The sequence below is a fragment of the Acomys russatus genome, chromosome 23 (assembly GCF_903995435.1).
Source record: "Acomys russatus chromosome 23, mAcoRus1.1, whole genome shotgun sequence".
Taxonomy (NCBI): Eukaryota; Metazoa; Chordata; class Mammalia; order Rodentia; family Muridae; genus Acomys; species Acomys russatus.
This window is the reverse complement of record NC_067159.1, coordinates 28,798,787-28,821,624: the sequence shown is the minus strand read 5'-3', so window position 1 is coordinate 28,821,624 and position 22,838 is coordinate 28,798,787. Positions and strand designations below refer to the sequence as shown.

The following is a 22,838-nucleotide window of genomic DNA, read 5'->3' as shown; positions in this document are numbered from 1 at the left end:
AGACTTTGAGAAACCAGAAAAAGACAGAAAGCTAAAGCTACATCTTTGGAGATGAGATTTTTTTAAGAACACATAATTAAATAGCATAGCTAGCCCAATTCCTATAGCCCATGCCCCAAGTGTGTGGAACAGTTGGTGAGAAATCACAGTGTTGTGATGAGTCAGCCATTTCAATTGTATAAAATTATCCAACCAAGATGAAAGTCTTTGCCTGCCATGCCTCAGCCCTAGCCTAACCTTGTTACTGAAAGCAAGGTACTGTCCTCAGGTGTACTTTCTCATAATTGAGCACTGAAAGTGTTTAGAGGATGCTCCTCGTGTTGTTGTTGTTGTTTTGAGACAAGGATTCTCTGTGTAGCCTTGGCTGTCCTGGAACTCGCTCTGTAGACCAGGCTGGCTTGAGTTCATAGAGCTTCTCCTGACTTTGCCTCCTGTGCTGGGATTAAAGGTGTGAGCTACCATCACCTGGATGAGCTAGCTCTTCTTCAACATAGTGGGGAATGGGTCCCACACATTGTTGTAGTGGTTTTGTACTACTAAGTAGTTAAAAAAAAAGTCTGGGTTTGAAAGTCAGCTTTTTGAACACTTCCCCCTGGCAGGGCTGCTTTGATAGGCTACAGGGGAAGAGGATGTGCTCAGCCCCGAAGCAATGAAGCAACTTGATGAGCTGGGGTAGATTGGAAGTGGGGCTCCCCTTTTCTGAAGAACGGGGAGGGGGACAGGATAGTAGGACTGGGAGGTGAGGAGGATGGGCCTAAGACCTGGATGTAAAGCGAGTAAGTAAATAAATGAATAAAAAATGTTTTAAAGTGAAAAACGATACCTATTCTTATATAGTTAAAAAAATAAAGTAATTTTATTGAATAGAGGCAGTTGGAGTGTAGGGGATAAGATTTTTATACTATGTGATGTAATCTAGTGCCACGGTTTAGAATGAGGTGTCTTGAGGTCCTATGCAAAACAATAACTCCCACCTGCCATAGTGTAAAACTATTTGAAGAAGACGATTGCTATACACAAAATATGCACAGACATCTACCCAGTAACAAGTAAGGAAGGGAGGACTACTTCAAATTGCTACATATGGAATCCCTAGTGGAGGTGGTGATCACCAATCCTTAGTGCTCCTCATATTCCATCACAGTCCGCCTCCTGAGTTCTGTGTGCTTTACAGTGTTTATTTTAGCAAGGAACGCAAGAAACAGTTCAAAAGCCAAAATACAATTTTGAAAGCCATCTTGAATATTTTTTTACACGGTTTACGAGGATATTTTCAAATATTAAAAATGAACAAGAATTACAAATGAACCAAAAGTGTTTGCTCTTATGCAGTCACTTACGGGTAATGACACGTGCATGATTTTTTAAAATTAAAACTTCTACACAGGGTTCAAATGAACCATTCTGACTGTCATGTGTCCAGTGAATATTTGAAAGGAAGAGCCAATTCTTTCCTGTGATTGGTAATGAAAGGCAGGGGCCATCGGCTACTTTGGTTGCCACTTGGTTTAAGCAATTACAAAATAACAGTTGTCTGTTACATTGGTGGAGCAAAGTTATTAAGAGAGTTTGTATTTTGTGTGAGTACAAGAATGGAGAGGAGGAAAAAAAAAATCAAAGGATTACAAGGAATTTATTGAGGAATGCAAAACTTCTCTTATGGAGAGACATTTTACACAGCAGCAAAGTCAGCCCATGTGTGAGGCAGGCTGCTAACATGGTGAAAAAACAAAACAACACCGCCCCCTCCCCTGCTCTCTGTCTGCCTCACCCCCCTCACTCTATTGACATGCATAGCTGGCCTGGTAGGTGTAAAAATAGACTGGCAGTCCCTGAACTGGAAATGGTCACTGAATGCAGGCTACAGTCGCCGGGGTTTTGAGTTCTCTCTGACAACAGCAAGCTGGGCAGCCGACGGGAGAACTGGTGAAAGGGAGAACTGGTGAGGGACACGTTGGAGAACTGAGCTGAGGAGTCAAGGAGCATGGATTGTCTCTGCTAGCAAATGCCTGGGAAGCCAGGCCCGGGCAAGGGCAGGCCCACCCACAGCAGGAACTGTAGAGCAGAGATGGGGAATGCTGCTCTCTGTTCCTCTTGCCACGCGAACAAGAGCATCAGAGCACAGGCAAACATGCTGGAATTGGATACTGCTTTGGACTACTATGGCTGTAACAGTGACGATGTCCAAGAACCTGGCCTACTGGTAAGTGTTAGGCCACAAATGAGGAAGATGGGAGGACGTTGGGCTAGGAATCAACAGTGATGCCCATTGGTCAAATCTCTCAACTTCCAGGAAGGAAGCTGACGTTTAAATCAATGTGATTTCATCACCTGACTGTCTGGGATCCTGTGGCCTGCGTCTGTTTAGTCTGAGTGCTGTAGTATGCCATGTGCTAGTCTCTTCTTTCTTCTCTATAGTTATGAACTGACATGTGAAGAGGAATGCTGCACTGTCTCTTTAGTGTGAACGTTTGCAAGGCCAAACATGCATGTATGTGGCACACACACACACACACACACACACACACACACACACACACACCGTTATAGAGTGATTTTCAGTAGTATTGTAGATACTTACATTTGAGCTGCCAAGTTCTTTTCCCTATTTATACATCCTGTACAGTTCATTCTTTCATTAGACCAGAGGGCGTTTTGCATGCATGTGTTAACTTAAAATCCCAGTTCTAGCATCAAGGCATTGTTCGTGTCATTGTGAGTAATTTCAGTAAGGCCTCTGACATAGGTCTAGTTATGATCATGATACTTTGTGAGAAGGCTTAAGTGCTGAGAACTCAGATATTTAAGTTGACCTTCAGATTATAATAATTCTCCCACATGGTGTGCAAAGACTTGCTGTGACATGAAAGTAAGTGCCGTCTTGAGTTGTCTTTCTGACATTGATTTTCCTATGCACCACGAGAGTTAGAAGTTGACCAGAGTTTCATATTGAACTGGCATCAGGAAGGTTTGTGAGTGAGCATCATCGAGGGCTTTGCTTTTCTGTGTTCGCCACTCGTCCCAGGAGTGATCACCGGTTCGGGGGCCTGCCTGTCCTCTTTGGCTTTTACTCTCACCCGGATCTTTGGAATTATTAGATCACAGTGAACCTGAAGCCTGGACTTAGAGCCTGTCAATAAAAACGCTTTGCAGAGCAATGCTGTAGCTGGCAGTGGAGAGCAGAGAGAGCTGAAGTGAGAGGAGGCAGCACTTCCTCACAGGGTTTGGAAAGCAAATCCCTCCTCCAGGGAAAAGAATGGTCTGAGGTTACTCAGGCAAGGTGGACCTAGGAGCAGGGAGGTTGTCTTTCTGGGTCAGAGTTGAAATTAGCCATATCCACACACAGGTCCCTGAGGCTCTCACAGGGATCTCTTCTAATGCTACCGAGCTGAGGGGGAAAAACAGGGTGGGCAAGAAGTAACCTCACGCTTGTCTGGTTGCAGGATAACAATATATTCTGTAAGAATTAATTACCTTATTTAAAAACTGCATGTTGATGAGCTTTTAGAAATACTTTGGAACTTAGGACACTTAAAAATATTAGTTAGTAATTACCTTGATGTCTTTAAATTGTACATGTATGCTCCATTTATTTCTCTTTTAGTATCAGTACACTGGAGATGTAACACCTTGGTAGGGTACTTGCCTAGCACATGTTAGGCTCTGGGTTCCATATTCAGGTAAAATAATGCATGGAAGGAAATAGAAAGCACCTTAAGAATAAAATGCAGGAATGACACCAAGGTCATCTTTTAAATGCAGAGCACAGAGAAGGGATAACTTCCTGAATTTCTATGGCATTGATATGTTCTTTGAGGCAAAGGGGAAGTGACAAGGTGATCTTGAAGCCCAAAGGAAAAATTCATTCAGAGATCGAGAGTTCAAAAAGTAGCTAAAAAACAAAACAAAACAAAACAAACAAACAAAAACAACAATAAAACAAAACAAAACGATATTTCAAGTTGCGTGGTGCTGGTGCACTCCTTTAATCCCAGTACTCAGGTGGCAGAGGAAGGTGGATCTCTGACCAGTCTGGTCTACAGAGAGAGTTCCAAGATAGCCAGGGCTACGCAGAGAAACCCTGTCTCAAAAAACAAGCAAATAAATAATCAACAAACAACCCAAAACGATACTCCAGGGCATGGTCTCTTTCTGGGTGTGCTGGTACACTCTTGTAATGTGCCAACTCAGGAGGCTGAAGCAGCCTAATCCTCTGGTGGAGAGAGTAAAGAATGAAACTTTCTTCTTGAGTGCTATTATTGTCCACCTGCATTTGAGAGATTTCATACATAGGCTTTAAGAAAGAGGAAGTGAGTCACAGCAGAATAATTACCAGATGCCTTATATAATAAGACATGAACATATATATGTAAAGCAATTGTAGACCTCACACTAGGCTCTATTCTGACAGGATGATAACTTTCAAGTTTTAAAACAATGTTTTAGAAAACTAACATGAAATATTGGCATCACATTTTAAAAATTCAGTATTTGCTACCGTTAGAAGGTCTCCACTCACTGAAGCTCAAATTTGTAATAAGTTAATCAGACTCTATTTGGAAATGTTCAGTGAGTGACTGCTCTGGCCCTGATGGCATGGAATCTTCATTGTAGCCAGTCCTCTCTGCATTGGTAGCCCACAGTGACAGAGATACAAATTGGCCTAGCTGTACTTCAAAGTCTGTCTATTATGAAAGTTTCTGTTGCTAAATGATTCACTCACTAATGAGAGGGTTAAGTTACTATTCTACTAGCTTAAAAAGGTAAAAGTTAAAAGTTACTATATGTCTATTATTTTAATAAAATATACAATTTAATGGTATTTGAAAAGGTGTTGATTATTAAGCATTCTGGGCACATTGTAGATTGTAGTTATTTTGAAAGCAATTTGGGAAAACATAGCAAAATTTGGTTACGATACCTATTTTTCACTTTGCCAGTGGCATGTAGGACAGGGAGGTATTTACAGTGAGAGGAAGGCCTGATAAACAGAGGAGCAGACATATGACATGCAACTCTACATAACTGGGTGCAGAACCACATAGCTGAATGTTCACAGCTCCTCATCATTCAAAGGCCCTGGAGGATGCTCATTCATGACAGATCTACTGAGAACATGGCTGCCTTCTGAAAGAAAATGTTGCCCTTCTTAGCTTGTGTCAGGGATTTTTTCAGACATGTGGTGCTACTGATGTTAATCCAGTTCAAAGATTTGCTTGGCAGTGCCTATAAAGAGGAAACATTCATGGTAGAAGAGAGTGGAGGAAAACAATTGCTTATTGATTTTATGTAGAGTGGGCCCTGTAGGAGAGAATTTTCAATTTTTTGTATCATTCTTGTGTCATGTTAAGTTCATGTTTATCACATCAGGGAAAACTGCATCACATCTTAGATACATCTCTATTTAGATGACCTTTGCATCCTTTCATTTCAATTTGAGAGATATAGCATAGGACAGTTTTCTCCCCAGGATGTTTCTGTTGGGGACACGCACCTGAAGGCTTTGCAGCACTCATGTAGGTTCAATGGGATTTGACACCATCTGCTGGGGTGCCTTCTAGAACACTGCCAGAGAAGCTCCTTTTCTTTGCCCTGTCTTGCATTTTTATTGACATCATTTTTAAATTTGTATATTGGTCTGCATGTATTCTGTTATTTTATATTGTATTTTATTATATCAAATTGATTTTTAAATTCATCTAAGAGCAAAACCATAAATGTGTCAAGATTTCATCACAAATGTTGAGTTTGGAGCCATCATCTTCATTTTTTATGATTTCCCTCTCAGGGATTTTAATTTCCATGCTTCATTTATTTCATACTTTGCCTCAATTATAGGAGAAAAATATCAATTTTTTTATTTTACTCTTCATTATTCTATGTGTTTGCTTATTACTTTGGGCTGTGAGCAGTGAGCCTTGTGATATTTTACAAACAATTTGCAGTCTTCTATTAGACTGACACAAAAGCTTCTAGGTCAACCAACAACTCTTTCCTGAGCAAGGTATAGTTATGGTATAGTTATGGGGCAAGGCATATAAGATGGCATTCCTGCTGTGTGGGGAGAAAATGCTAGCCAAGCTGGGAGATAAGCTGAGAGTAGAATAAGGCAATGTAATGAAAGAGAGAGAGAGAGAGAGAGACAGAGAGAGAGAGAGAAGAAAGAAGAGAGACAAGAGGAGGGAGAGGAGAGAAGAGGAGAGAGAGGAGAGAGGAGAGGGAGAGACTGCCGCCATTGAAACACAGTAAACACAGTAGGAATGAAGATGAATTATAATAGAGAATCAGAGGCCAACCTTGGCAGAAGTTTAGATCTTTTCTCTCCTTCCCCCCACAGAGGTTAACTTGATAATGGGGTTTTACTTTCATTCAAAATATGGCAGGGTGCCCTGAACAAATGGTAGGATGTCAGTTAGATTGAAAGGATACCTCCCTCCCCATTTTCTCCCTCTCTCTCTCCTTCTCTCCCTTCCCCTGACGTCTCTCTTTTCTTCCTCCCCCCCACCCCCTTTCCTCTCACTTAGCTTCAGCAAGAGGGAAAGAAGCAGAATAGTTTAACCCCCTCCTGCCTGCCTGTGGGATTGGGAGGCTGGGTTAGGGTACAATCTGTGGGAATGCGAAGTGATTAGACTCAAATGTATTTGTGTTTCTATTAGAGCTTTGTGTTAATTTATAAAAGGGGTGTGTTGGCTTAAGCAACTAGTCACAAGGACTATTTACCATAATGGAGGAGGTTTTTCTGTGGGTATGTGTATGTGAGGGGACCTGGAAGGCCAGAAGGAGGAAGGAGGGACAGAGGGAGAGAGGACAAGAGAGGGGGGGAGAGTATTGTGAGCCTTATTAGTATGTCAAGATGGTTAAACTTCTCAGCTTTTTTATACTAAAGCAATAAAATATGTAACTTGAAATTATATGAACAAAAAAGAAAAGTTGTCCATGTAGTTAAACAGTAACTCTAATAAGAACTAAGAATATAACGAAAATCATCCTACAAAGCATTTTAAAGACTAAGAAATGGTAAAGAACATGGTCATTACCTTGGGGATGCCCTATTTAATGATAGAGACCAGAAGTTGTCTAGTTTTAGAAGTAGGACCTAGACACATATAATCAAAGTATAAGATATATGTACATAATAAACATCAGGTGTTCTGCTCACCAAAAAAAAAAAAAAAAAAGACATAATAAAATTAAGTGGTGCCATGAAGAATGAAATAGATCCTCATACAGTTAGTTGATGAAGAGAAGGAGTGCTGTAGGCTTTGGGTCCTCGGAGTGATCCATGGGCAGAGACATTCAGCAGGAAGGAGGCAGAAGATCTTCTATGATGGCTAGTTAACTAAACTAGAAAGGTCCTGCTATAAGCCTACCAGAGTAGACTTTCTACCGATGCCAATCAGACCCGGTAGCCAAGATCCCACGCCCATCTCCCCAGCCTCCCTACATCCTTTACACAAGCAAGCAGGATGATGCGTGGATTCCTAGGGCCACCAGCCTCAGTACAGCAGCAGTATCCACTGACTGTTGATGCCTAGGTGGAATTAGCTCTCATTATTCAAAATGTCACTCCTGCTAGTGGAGAAGATGGTGCCTGAAGTAGATTTCAGAAGCTCTTTGAAAGTAAGAGTTTGGGTTGCTGTGTGGAAGAAATTACACTTACGCTTTCAGTAACCGTGAATGAGCTAGCCACTGGTCTGAAGGAAAGTGCAAAGATGGGACAAAGAAGTTCCTCCCATTAGTGAACTTTTGGTGTTATGGAGAATGTGACGATGGCAACTCAGTTTCCATGAGATCTTAGTAATGCCATCCAATTTATTCAACTCATGCAAGGAGCATCCAGTTAATCTTGGAGCCAGTGGTGTGACACTAGACACATCTGGAAATACTACATGCCCTCTTCCCAGCTATACTACCTGTATTGAGATACAGAAACAGTGAAATTTGGGTAAAAGCATAGGATTTGATTTTTAGTAGATACATAGCCAAAATTTAAAACATACACTGTCTACTAGAGGGAGACCATGGACCTAAGGCATTTTCGGAGAACTGGTTAGGTTGTGTTCATATGGCATGAAGCACTTTCTCTTTGACATGCCCAGTGAAATGCCTACCACCTGCCCAATAGGTGAGTAAGGAATGTTTGTGGAAAAGATCAATGAATTCATTAGGAAGTCACCCAGGGAAGCTGAGCTCATTTGGGACATTTTCTGGATGTAGGTAGCTTGTTCTCATATCTTGTAGGGGTGGTAAAAATGGTGGCATTACAATAAACAATATTTAAAGGACTAAGAAGTTTTCATCATCAACTTGTGTTCAAAAAGTGAATCAACTTTACTGCAATTTACACATTATAGGCCTTTTCTTGAGTAGTTATTCACCCATGTAACAAACTGTACACAAAGAACACTAGTTGCATTTTAAAGATGTGTAGTAAAAGACTCTATTACTGTACGAGGAATAATTTAATGTAAGCAGTAATATCTAGCTCAGTATCTGGACTATTCCCCTGTACCAGTCTTACAATGAGTACATCCGAACCAAATGTTTGTGTTTGTTTGAACTATGTGTCGATTTTAAAGCACCTTTTCTTCTGATGTATTTCATAAAATTGACTCCACTACATGCACATTGTCTTTACAAGGTCGCCTGTCTGGAATGGAGCTGAGAACCCATGGGGAAGAAATCTCTTTTATTTTTCGACCATATTTTGCTTTCTTTAGACATCCGCTGTGACTGTTACTCATTTCCAGATCCTGATTTAATTCCTTAGTTAAATTCATTATGCTACAGGAAACATCCACTTGTTTTGTGATTCCTTTATTCTCACTTGAGTTTCTTTGAAATTTATGCCATTTTCTATTACATTTGATTATAGACCTCTTAGAGATTTGATATTGCAGTGCTTATACTCATGTCGTATTTGTGTGGGCTTATGGAAGCACAGGAAAGCTTTTCTTTTGCACCTTTCTGTAATATCGTCCTGTAAGAGCTCAAACATCCCAATGACTACCTGACATGTAATCATTGTGGTGGCATTCTCAAGTAAGTTATATATGGCAGCCTCGTGAAAGCTGAGCGTTTAATAATAGACATTGTTCGCTGAAACTGGTTTTTGAGGAATTATGGGTGTTGACATACAGTTTATTTAAAAATCTTAATTTTCTTTTCCATCCACTCTATATACTGACATCAATGGGATAAAAAAGGAGGGATTTAAAATAATATTAGATTTTGTTTTGCCTGATTTCATAGCATTCTCCACATTCTAATAGTTTTCTTTAGTAAGTAAACACAGTGCACTAAACTTAAATGTTAAGACTGGTAAATTATCTAGTGAAGCATTCCCACTTTATCATGGAAAAATACACTTTATCTAGTCGACACACTCTCAAAGCCCACACAAGAATGTTTCTTCCACTGAGGCCACACCCCCTTAACCTTCCCAATAGCATCACCAACTGGGGACCAAATGTTCAAATACATGAGTCTTTGGGGAGCATTGTCCTTCAAATCACCACAGACAGTTTAGGATAAAAGATGATTAACAGTTTTCTATTAATAGAGTGGATATTTTATAACTTTGTCCTGACAGCTATTCTATGATTATTTTCTTTTTAAAAATGACTTATGTGTGGTGGTGCATGTCTTTAATCCCAGCACTTGAGAGGCAGATGCATGTGGATCCCTGTGAAACCGAGGCCAGCCTGGTCTACAGAGTGAGTTCCAGGACAGTCAGTGGTGATCCAGGAAAGACAGGGTGAGGCCCAGTTGCAATTAAAAAAATGGTGTGTGGTATTCAACTTCATGTTTTGTTCCATGGTAATTTTTGATGGCTGATGATGGCTTAGTTGATGAAGTCTATTTGGCATTGTATAATAGATATAGAGCATGGAAGATCTAGTTAGTCTTTTAAAGGTGCTTCCTCTCAAAGTGTGTTCTGTGAATACCGTATCTGGAAGATCACCTGTGGTGTCTTAGAATTGCAGAACCTTTTGGGATCTCCTGAACACGAGTCTCAGGGTAGGCAGGAATATGTGTTTAACAAAAGTAAGCCTGATTTCTAAGTAACTCATAAGTGGATTTGAGTAGGATAACTACTACTTTGCATTGAAAGTGGTGGGTTGACTTTTCTGAAGAGACGGGCTGGGTGTGTACCTTAGCACACGAGGGCGAGGACGTAAGAATGTTAATAAGCCCTTCCTGTTCAACTCATTGGCAGCACTCTATTGGTAATTAAAGAAGCCACCACCACATGGGGCAAGTGGGAACAAAGGATGCTCTGCGAGCAAACTGGACCCCTGAGGGTTTGTGCACCACCTTAAAAGTCGGAAGAGTTCTGTTCTATGTCACAGTGAAGTTTAAAGCCACAGCTCTTAAAACACACTTAAGTCCCACTCTCAAAAGAAAGTCATTTCTGGGCTGCGACAAGGGAGACCTTTTATTTATTGTGTGACCATGTCTGCTCTCATCAGAAGTCTGGGGACAGAGGCACTACAGAGGTTATGAAAATGTGCTCCCAAGTTTTAAAAATTAGAATTTTCCTTCACCGTGGAGCCATTTGAATAACGAGATTGTTCAGAATGGCCTGTTACTCCCTTGGAATTCAAGTCCAGTCTACTATTCTGGCTGCATTCCACACTTCTGCCCAAAAGGTCACACAGCACATGAGAGATGATTTGCAGATATCTCTGGCCTCCTTTAAAGTTCTTAGCACATCAACTGCTAAAAGCAAAACCATGGGCATATTAGAGGTAGTTTGTCTCAGCCAAAGGGCAGCTAATGAATGCAGAGCCAGGACTGGGCTTAGCAGTGGGCAGGCAGGAAGTATGGGCAGAAGCCCTGTATGGAAACAGCTACAGCTCTGCATTAGCCTTATTCCAGCCTGGTGTGAGAAGCCATTTGCTGCCTTTGGCCATTGTCTGATCAGTTAGTGGCCTGAGACTGCTAAAGATCAGCTGTTGTTGCCTGGACTCAACAACTAATTCTAAGAGTGTTCTGTTCACTGCAGTTTATCTGTGTGCTACATGAGGTCACAGTTGGCTACACAGGCACTCATAGTAGAGCATGGTAAGACAGCAGCAAGGCAAATTGGACTTGTTTAATAGAAATAACATGAAATAGAAAATAGCCAATATTCCACATATATATTTGAAAATAAATTTTTTGGGTACAATATACTCTGAATAGGGTCTCCCCTCCTCCAACTCCTTCTAGATCCACCCCACGTCCCCACCCGTCCAAACCCACACCCTTTATTCCTCTCTCTTATTAGAAAACCAACAGGCGCCTATAAAAAAGTGGGAAAATAAAAACATCAGCAAACCTGTATAGGGCTAAGTAAACAAGCAAAAAGCAGACATCAAAGAGCCTACACACAAAAAATTACAGAAAGTACATACAAACACAGAGAAACATACATTTGCACACATAGAAATCTCTAAAAAGACCCAATCGGAAATCATAATATATAAGCAAAAGACACATGGAGAAAAGAAAAAAGCCCAAACAAAACATATGAGACTAAAACCTCTAAAACTATGATTTAGTTTACTTTGTGTTGGCCACCTACTGATGGCCATGGGGCCTGCCCTAAGAGTGGTTTGTACATCCTGTGAAAGTCCACTAGAGAACACTAATTTTTCCTTTGGAGAGGTGTTATCAATTGGAGATAACTCTGGGATTGGGGCATATGTCCACTTTTCCTCTCAGTGCTAGAATCCCATCTGGCTTAGACATGTGCAAGATGTGTACACTGCCACAGTCTCTGCGTTCCTCATGTACCACTACTGCTGTGTCTAGAAAACCTTGTTTTCTTGGTGTTTTCCATCCTCACTGGCTTTAACAATCTTTCTGCCTCCTCTTCTGCAGATTTCCCTGAGCCCTGAGGGATTTTATAGAGACATCCTATTTAGGACTGAATATTCAAAGATCTCTCGATCTTTGCGAATTGTTCAGTTGCAGGTCTCTATTTATTCCCACCTTCTACAGGAGGAAGCTTCTTTGATGACGGTTGAGTGACACACTGATCTGTGAGTACAGGAGAATACCATTAGCAGCCGTTTCGTTGCTATGTTCCCATTAGCAGAGAAGTAGTATCTGGTTTTCCCCTAAGTCCATAGCCTATCTTGTTTCAGGTTCTTGGCCACCCTGGTAGTGTTGGTCATGGGCTCCATTTCATGGAGTGGATGTTAAATCCAAGCAGAGAGAGGTTGTTTATTGCCACAACTTTGTGCCAATATTACACTAATGTATCTGGCAGGCAGGTCACAATTGTAGATAAGGATTTGTAGTTGGGTTGTTGTTTATCTTTCTCCTCTGGAGAAAGGCACAAAATACCTTCCAGTAATATGAACACTAGTTAGTAAAGGTGAAGGTTCTATTTAGGTATCAACTTGACTTCTCTGTGTTCAGTGAGTTATGTAAGGGTTGTCTTTGGCAATAAGGTCTTACTGTTAGTTTGTGGAGAGCAACCACACTTGATCTTAACCAAAAAGCCAAGAAGCCATGTGGAGAGCTACCAATAGCTTTGTAAATAGCTTAGGTTGTTAAGGGGATTCCAGGGCCCGTTTGGGCAACAATTTAGTTAGATGTAACCCATTCCTGGCACTGGAGATTTCATTTGGTGGCAGAGATGTTCAGTTGGGGCACCATCTTCCACATTATTTGTTAAATCCATTAGATCACTTTCATAAATGTATATAATTTAAGAATCTTCTATTGTAGTAGGTTTCTATATGAGCACCTCAAATGGCCCTTAGTTTTAATTTTCCTTCACGTATTCCATCCCTTACCCTCTTTCTTTTCCCATCTCCATTTGATCCTCCATTCCATATTTTTAATTGTTTGTATAATTGTTTTAATTATGTGTAAAATTAAAATATTGAACCAATATATTATAGATAGTAAATATTGAATTACATTAAGTCTCATCTACTCTCTCCTTCCCTTCTCTCCCTCCCTCTTTCCTTCCCTCCCTCCCTCCCTCCCTCCCTCCCTCCCTCCCTCCCTCCCTCCATCCCCTTTGTTATCTAATATAAGCTGTACCCTAAAGAACTAATCCTGGCTCTGGTGATGGTTAAGGAATTACACAGTGATCCAGATGTCCATGCCAATTACCATTCTCATTTTTGCATATTATTTAATCAATTACAGCTATGTGCGAGAACCCAGCCATGAGCATTGGTCAGGCAAGTTATTAGTGCTAGGCTGCGTGCTCACGTAATTTTGTGTCTTACAACTTGTTCTGTTAGTGAGACTGAATCTATTCTACAGAGGATCATAATGTGACCTAGAGGTGGAAAATAGGAAAAGACTAACAAATGGGAAAGAATCATAAAAATATGAGCTGCGGGAATGTGTGTGGGACACCATGCTGATTACCTATTATCGATTGTTTGTTATCCCTCGTTTCTGTTCTGGTATGCTATGAGGTATGAAACAAGTATAAGTTTCCACAGCTCCCAACAATAGCTTTGTGAGTCATGTTCCACTGCACTTTTACAATGTTTTCAAGGATTTACATAGATCACCTTAGTTCATTCGCACAGTCCTCCTGTTTTATACACAAGCCAGCAGGGTTATTGGAGCTTGGTGATTTGCTTAAGGTCGTATAGCTGCTCATGGCAGGTGATAGAACCAGGACTAGGAAGATCATTCTCAGCACATCCTGCTGTTGTGCTGGACCTCTAAGGAAATAGCAGTGTTATGAGGGAGACATGAGAGAAAGTGGACATCAGGCTGTAAGCTTCTGGGTACTGAAAAATTCTACCCACAACACCCCCCACATACACATGCAATTAAATGCAAATAAAAATGAGAAAAAATAATCTAGAAGAAATAGAGAAATGTTTTTACTGATTTCAGGACTGGAGAACATAAAAATGATGAAAAGCAAACTTCTCATAGAAGTAGAAGTTTACAGTTTGTACTTTATATAGCAAGCAGGTAAATTTGGTTTAGAGAGAGGGAGGAGGAGAGAGGAGAGAGAATTTTACTATGTGTAAGTATTTTCAAAACAAAAGACAATTTCAGCTCCAAGAAAACACAGACAGGTTAAGTCAATGAAGGAAGATGGAGTTGACAATAAATACACGACAAAGTTTTCAAACTCTTCAGAATTAACAAGGCCATGGCGAGACTGTATTAGTATCAGCCGGGCAGGATGAACATGAGGTTGCGCTTGTGTTGAGGTTGCCTTTCCTGTGACGAGCTCAGGGCAGGAATGTGTGCATCTGGAGCCCCATGAAATTGTTTGCCCAGCCTTAGGGATTTACGGATGGCTACAGACAACCAGGGGCAGAAACTTATGTATAGGTTTTAATCATAAAATTGATTAAGATAACCCAAGTCACAGAGACTAGCTCATTGTGTATATATGATTGCAGAAAGCTAAATAGAATCATCTGTCTAGCATATATTTATGAGGATTGGAATATGTTTTAAACCTTTTACATGGGAGACAATACTTATTTGGTAAAGTAACTTTTTAAAGTAAAAGGCAGAATATTATCACCCCAAATGTGTGGAAACATCTATGTACACAGAAAATTCTCAAAACGAACACATGAAAATGTAAATTGTTAAATTAACATAATGGACTATTATGACTTCAGCATTTTTTAAAATTCAGTTTTCAAATGTTCTGCTATGAGCCTATCTGTATGTGCCTATATATGTTCACAATTATTTATCCTTTTTGAGATATGGGAGATTATTAAAAGCAAAAAATTGAAAAACTACAAAAACAAAGTTTCTATGTTTCATATATGTATTATTTTAGAATAGACCTTTAAAGATTTCTTTATGTTCATAACAATCCCTTTCAGTTAATGTCATATTTATTTAGACTTTAAACCAGTTTGGAGGGTAGGCCTTATTACAAATACATTTCCATCATTCACCTCTTAGTGAAAAAAAAGAAAAAAAGGAAAATCACTACTATTATATCTTGAAAGTGTGACCACGCTGTAAGCAGCAGGTGGAATTAATTAAGAACAGCTGAGAGAGGTTCTGGACGTGTCTGGAAGCCGCCCAGCACAGGGAAGCACTCTTGTCTGCACACTGCAAATTTTCATGTTGCCTCAGAAGCAGAAGACTAAATGTCTCTGAAGCCACCAATGCGATGCAGCTTGAAAAGCCTTTTCCTTTCATGGTAATAGTGACAATTGTGATGGCAACATGGTTCTAGTTTTATGTGTTGAGTGTACCATACAGTAGAGTTTTAAAATAATGCAGTTGGGTCCTTAGGTTTTTACAACATGTGTGTTAGCTTTCTCACAAAAAAAAAAAAAAAATAAAAAATAAAAAAATAAAAAAATAAATAAAAAATTTTAAATCCTGGATACAGTTCAAATTGCAGACTCTCTCCAGAGACAAGAAAGGGAATTTGGCACTAGAGGATCAGAGTGAATGCTGAGCCAAGAATGTGCTGGTAGTAGCCACCTGTTCCCCAATCAACAGAAAGCTAATATCCAGTACTAATGACGGGATCTGGAGAGGTGGTAATGAATGGGGGTCTCTCTAGCAAAACTGGGTTCACTCTCAGTTCTACCCCTTTTACTCCCAATTCTACAGGCAAGCGGCACAATACTATTGAGCCCAGGCTTCCGCATTAGAGAAGCTTATGAGTATTAAATAAGATTATGAATGTATTTGGCATGTAGCAAGGCTAGCTGTTCATGCTGCAGTGTAACGCACAGGAAAGAAACAACACAAGTGTATATTGCTTATTCCCTAAGGTGCTGAGAATCTAATGGGGCAGCCCAAGGATGCACACAAAACCAGGTTGAGTCTTTAGTCTTATGAATGGATAGAGAGTTGGAAGGCAGATAGCCTCCTGCCACAATGTCATATTTGCTAAGAAAATATTTAACATCACCAAATCACTAAAACTGCATTTATATGTACACATCTACTTCTATACAACATGCACACGTACACACGAGTCATGTAAAATTATTAAACATGATGCTCAGTGCGCTGTTTGGCAAGTGTTAACCTTAAAACTAGGTAACATAAGACACATTGTGATTAATTCTCTTGCTTAAAATTGTAACCACAGAAAGAAGGCATGGTCAGGATCAATCTTTCCAACACTAGTGTGTACTTGACACGCTCACTGCTACCTTAGTGGTATCACAGGTGAGGAAACTCAGTTACAAAAACATTGCACACCGTTGGTGAGGAAACCTAGAGAAGGAAAGTGGTTCCTGCCTCACGGCACAGGGCTGAGTGGGCCGTGTTTCCCATGGTGTGTTCCCAGTTTGTACAATGCCAGCCAAAACTGGCAGGGTCGCAGTGTTTGTTCCATGACCTTCTCAGTGTCTCTACCTTTTACAAACGTTAAGTACCAGGACAAAGGGAACCTGCTATCATGCTCTTCATTGACAATCTGTAATGAAAATGAGATACTTCAACTAAGTCAAATTTGGCTACGGCACAGTGTTTTGCTTGTTATTAGTTGTAAACAAGTGCCCCTTCCCAACGCTCTTATCCTAGCAAATTTCTTTGAAATGCAACAGTGACTTTAGGGATTTTTACTGAGGTCCAGCAAAATTCGCTTTGAGGTGTAAGCTAAAATGTTGAAAGGAAAAGCTGACTGCTTTCTGAGTTTAGAACATTTTATTCTCTAAGCTTTTCCCCCAACTGCTATGTTACAGATCGTCATTTGTCATGCACATTCTTTCTAAGCCAGTTTCCCATCTTACCTTTTATACTTTGAGTGCAAGATTATATACGGCACCCCCACCCCCAGAGAACTACATTGAGCTAAAATTAAATCATGTAAGCCATTCCCGACGATTGAAATTTATGGCACGAGGGTTAAGTTTGGAAAGTCAGCAGGTTCTACCCTGTGAGGAGGAAGTGGCGTCTCAGTTGTATCTTGGCTTCATAGGGAAATGACAGCTGTGGCACCCATCAGTGTGCTCAACTTGGGGCAAGCATCCCGCACAGAAGCCGTGTTCGGTTTCACTGATGCCCATGGACACGCGGAGACGTTCTATTCTGTCAATCAGCACGTTGCACGGCTCCTATAGGTACGGGCAGATCACCTGCTGTCCCTCCTAGAGCCAACGCAATGACCCTTATTCCCGTGACACAGCACCTGCTGGTTCTGTGCCAGCCATGGCTTCGCCTGACATCTTCAGAGCCCTGAATCAAACATGCTACTGTTGTCCCTATTTGATCCCTATTTTCATGTGTGTGAAAATAGAGATCATTGCGGGATGGACCATCTTATTTGTTCTTCAGTTAGCTTTTAAATACAACTATCTGGCACTATCAACAAAGTAGCTTGTTGTTACTGACTAGGTATCTTTAACCATTTGTTTTCAAAGTACTTACTAGATTAGCTTAATTCCTCTCTTTCTAAATGGAAAGCTATTGTTTTTCCAACATGCGTGCATTTAGATTGGTACAACTATGGATCCCGTCAGGAATTTTAAGCACATTAATTTAGTGAGTCACACTGGGGAATAACTTCATTTTCATGTGGCACACATAATATATGTGTTTTTTCTTTCTTTCTTTCTTTTTCTTTTTCTTTTTTTTTTTTTTTTTTTAAATTTAACGTTAGACTTTTTTGACACTAGAGTGGCGTGGTTAAGGTAAAAAATAGATGTAAAAGACTTCTACATGTTTAACTTAGCATAATTTACTAGAACTCTAGTTTTTCCTTTTAAAATTCATTGTTTATATTCGGCATCCATTCAGCACCCATGTAGACTGTAGTCAGTATAGGAAAGCATCCTAGAGCTGTTCATTCCCCTATGGAACTCACATATTCCTGAAGAAGGGATAAATGAATATGTTTTCAACAATTAAACGACCATCAGAAAGATGGGCTTTTGACATCCTACAGCAGTAATGAACTTCATAATAGTTCCATGAATGGGATTAGAGACAAACACATGATTTATGATAAAAAACATAATTATCATACTGAAGTTTCAGACACCTAATAATTACAAAGACAAAAACAAAAAAGAAAGAATCCCCCCCCCCAAAAAAAAAACAAAACCAAAAAACCAACAAAAACAAAACAAAACAAAAAATCAACCAGGAGCTCTGAGGAATGCATAAAATATTTGTGGGCTCATTATTCCCAGAACATTTAAATGTTGCCATGGGACAAGACATGCAGGTTATAAAATAAAAATTTGAGCTTTATGCTAGACAAGTGTAGATATTAATATTGTCAAAAATTTAAATTTGAGTTCAGAATTTTGAATTTTGTTTTGAGTCCCGATATCATGATGTGTGGCTGTCCAACTGTAATTAAGTGATGCCTTCTAGAAAATGCAATCTCACTGGTAATTATAGGCAGATTCCTGAGTGTTACACGCAAAAGACCTCAGACTGTGTCTTCCATGTCCATTTCCACGGGGCTGCACAAAATCACCACCCCAAGGAAATGTGTCGCAGTGGAAAAACCTGTGCAGCTTGTTTTAAAATGTTCTAATGTCAGGGAAATAATTGGGAAGCTTTCACTTCATGACTTGATACTTGGTTCAACCTTGAATAATTCAAAATGAAGAAAGCAATGTAACTTAGACTGTGCTGTCTGTGGGGCAGTCTGTGCTGTGCCACGAAGCTGCTTGTGACTGATGGATGCCTGCTTTCAAGCAGATAGCCTCTAAAGCCAGAGAGTAGTCAGACAAATAGGGATAAAAATCACATTGCCTATCTCAAGGGGACAGTAGTGAATTAACACTGCAGGATGCCTAGCACAATAAAACATCGAGGAAGGATATGCCCACTTCATTGGGCCTGGTTTTTCATATCATGAGAGTTTTAAAAACCATAAAGGGAGGTAAAATGTAATTTAAGTCTACTTATGCTCATCCTTAAATATTTCATTGGGGGTGCACTTTAATGCCCTTCTTGGAAAATATGCTGTAGTATCTTAACACACTGATTAGTCAGGGAACGAAAAGCATTTTATTCAGATATACTTTAAAGTGCCAAACAAGCCATTGTAACAGAGATCTTTTTATCCATGACTAAAAGTTGTTAGAGTTGATTATTATTTGTTTGTAAAACAAATACTTTATGATCAGTAAAGATCCAAAAGGGATTTTCTTTGAATTTGTGTACATGCCATGCAAGTACTGTGAACACTTTTGTGTAGTCCCTCTGGCATGTTGGGTGGTTGGTCCAACGCGTTAGACACGAGGAATATCATTAGGTATAGGATTTGTAGGACAATGGTTTTTGAGTGCTGGTGATATAGTTCAGTTGATAGAGTTCTTGCCTAACATGTGTGGAGTAGTGGGATTATTCTCAGAATCACAAAAACCATGTGACGTGGCCTATGCCTAGAATCGCAGCCCTCATGGGGCAGAAGCAAAACCAGTCTTGGCAGCATAGTAGATTCAAGGCCAAGTCCCAATATGTATGCTCCTAAAACAAAAGAATCAGTTTCCCTTGTTATCCAAATGATATCGGTGGAAGATCCTCAGTTGACGTCTGAGGGCTGATGTCAACAGAATGCAGAGGAGCTGATGAACTTTCAGTGTTAGGAGAGATGGCTGAATGGTTGGGACTAACTCCTGTCCTCCCAAAACAGCATCTCTATGTGACCATGGCTGGCCTGCAACATGCCATGTCAACCAGGCTAATTCACACTCACAGAGCTGTGCCCACCTCTGCCTCCTGAGTGCTGGGATTAAGGGCGAGTGCCACCACACATGGCTACTTGCTGCTCTTGCATGGGGGCTGTGTTCAGTTCCCAGCAACTGCAAACTCACAATTGTTGGGAACTTCAGTTCTAATGACCTTTTTGTCCTCTGAGGGCACCAGGCACACGTGTGCTACAAATACATACATGTAGGTGAATATTCACACACACACACACACACACACATACACACACACACACACACACACACACACACACATACACACACACACACACACACACACACACACACACACACACACACAAAGGAAATCTTACCAAAAAATTCTTCCAGCCGGGTATGGCAGGCAGCACATGCCTTTCATTTTGATGCCAGCCTTGTCTATATAGTGAGTTCCAGGTCAGCCAGCCAAGGCTTCACAGGGAGACACTGTCTAAAAGAAAAAAGAAAAGAAGAAAAAAATCTGATGTTAATTTAATTTTTGTATACTGTTGGTATATGAAGTGCATATTTTCATACTATTTTAACTATTGAAAATATTAAGAGCATATTGTAGAAAAACCATAACATTCAGCCTAAGACTTGTGTAATATTTTATTTGTCTTGAGTTCAACAAAAACTAATGCACATATGTGGGCACACACACACACATACACATACACAAGCATACACATACACAAACACACATACATATATCCATACACACAAACACACATGCACAAATGCATGCCCCCACACAAATACATGCAAATGTGTACACACATGTCTGCCAGATCTCACTTGCTAGGCACTGATTTAGAAGTACAAAGAGATACACCAGAATAATCTTCTGTGCTCTGTCATAGGCTGGCCATCTACCTGATCTGGAGCATTTACTCTCCTCATCAGATTAGTATTGAAATAGCCTAATAATAAGTATAATTATATTTAGCACTGAGTAGAGTCCTGGGTTCTGAGCCATTGGTAAAGCATTCCTACAGGATATCATGGGCCTGGGGAACACACTTTCCTTCTCACAGTCATGCTGGGTGTAAGGAAAGTCCTATTTTGCTGATGTTGCGATTCAGAAATGGAACAGTGTCAAGACAAATTGGAGAAGAAGCCTTTGGTTGTTGGCTGGAGATGTCACACAAGGGTTATAAAGCAGGCTCACTTAATGATTACCATATGCTGCATATTAAAATAGGCGGAACTGAGCATTTGAATTCCTTCCAGAGAGTGGAGGTTTATAGGCCTCATACAGTTGGTTATAGGATTGGAGGGTTCCAGGGACAGACACAAAGCAGCAAAGCAGAGAGAAGTTCCTGGCTTGTGCAGACCTTCTTACAAAGGAGTTGTCATTGTTTCTTTTCTTCTTTATTGAGCTTTGATGTGAGAAGTTCCTGGGCTGAAAACAGAAAACTGGAAAGCTTGCTTTCTTCCTGCTAATCCTTGACTTAAAATCTCTACTTTTATTTTTTAATAATTGGAGAGAAAGACAGGTTGACAAAAACCTCCTCCTCTCCTCTCCCCTCCCCTTCTCTCCTCTCCCCTCCTCTCCTCTCTTTTCCTTTCCTCTCCTCTGCTGTTCCTTCTTCTCTTCTTCTACCCCTCCCCTCCCCTCCTTTCTTCTCCTCCCGTCTCTGTCTCTGTCTCTGTCTCTGTCTCTCTCTCTGTCTCTCTCTCTCTGTTTGTATCCTCTTTTATCTCCTTATTGATTAAAAGTAACCAGACTCCTGTTGTCTAGGGCTCTTTTTTCAAGAGTTGTAATCACAGATTGATGTCACATTTGTATCTGTCAATGTGTGTGTGCAAGAAAGGAAAGGTATTCTGGTGCTGTTGATCTGAAGAAGAATGTACTTTTGCATATACAGGTGAATGTTTTGCAATTTATGTATACAAGAAATTGTAGGCATTAAAATATTTTTTTGATTAAAAAAAGAAAAAGAAAGGAAAGGTATATTTCTATGCAAAAGTACGCATTAGAACCTCAGTAAAGTTCCTTTCTTTTCTATTTACAAATTTTGGAAGTTTATTCTAATTCTGTCCTTGAAATTTATATTTTTAACCAACTAATAATAATAATAATAACAACAACAACAATTTTAATTTCCTCACTTTGGGAAAACTAAGTCCTTTTACAGGGTTGAAGAGGAATCTCACATATATTAAATTGTCTAAGAGGCTCCTGGCAGGATGACACAAATAGTACATTTACTATACCACTAGGAATATTATTTACTAACCTTCCAAGGTTTTTGTCTAAGTCTTGAAATGTATCCATTTAAAAAAATTAACTCAGAAAAGAGACACCCAGTTATGAAAACACTCTGTAACAACAAAGGCAGCTGCCACCTGGCCATTCCTCAGAGAAGCTTGGCAGAGGTCCTTGTGCACTTCCTGGAGCTTCTGTAGATTGTCTCCTAAAAATAAAAGATTAATTTGTATTTATGTATATGTGTATGTTTGCGTGAGTTTATGCCACATTTGTGTGGGTGTACCCAAAGGCCAGAATAGGGTACAACGTGCCCTGAAACTGGCGTTGCAGTTGGTTGTATGCTGCTCACTGTGGATGCTGAGAACCAGTCACAAGTTTTTTTGAAGAGCAGAAAGTGCTTTGTAATCAGAGAGCCAGCATCTCTCCAGCCCTCTTGATTGGCTTTGTAATGCTGTATATACATTGCCACTTTTCTCCCCATTCTTAAATGAACAAGCTTCTGGGTTTTTCTCACTCAGATCTTAAGTGTTGGAAATAGCAGTAGGTGAAGGTAGACATGGCAGGTAAGAATTGCCTGTGCAGTCCTGATGTCATAAATGATGGCGTGGCTTACAGAGATCATGGAGACCAAGGGCGTAAGTGTGGTCATGAGAAAAGACATGACCCCAGTTTATCAGGGAGCAACCTGTAGTGGTTTTTTACTTTGATAATTTGTGCTGGTGGGGAGGAGAATAGCAGAGGTTTCTGGTTCTGATTCTGATAAATGTGAAATAAATCTTGAATCTGCCCCCATCTTCAAGAAATCATATGACCTAAGAGACTCTCTAGGCATCTTTCCTCATATTGACACATCATTCTTTATAGTCTTGATATGGATATTGATTATGCAGTGCATATAGCTTCTTTACTTTTTTCTTGTTCCACAGTAAATACTCAATAAATATTACCTACAGTTATTTGTTTCATACACAAATTGGAACTATTTGCTTGACTCAGTTTTT

The 22,838-nt window shown here is 40.1% G+C and overlaps 1 protein-coding gene across 2 annotated transcripts in view; it reads left to right on the top strand.

Annotated features, from left to right (window-relative positions):
• Positions 1-1,955: 1,955 nt before the first annotated feature.
• Ank2 (ankyrin 2) overlaps positions 1,956-22,838 on the top strand; it is a 213,162-nt gene continuing 192,279 nt past the window's right edge. For both annotated transcript variants that reach the window (XM_051165831.1, XM_051165830.1), the window contains exon 1: positions 1,956-2,203. In XM_051165831.1, the coding sequence (XP_051021788.1) occupies positions 2,006-2,203 (198 nt within the window). In that variant the 5' untranslated portion in view covers positions 1,956-2,005. The remainder of the gene's footprint in view (positions 2,204-22,838) is intronic.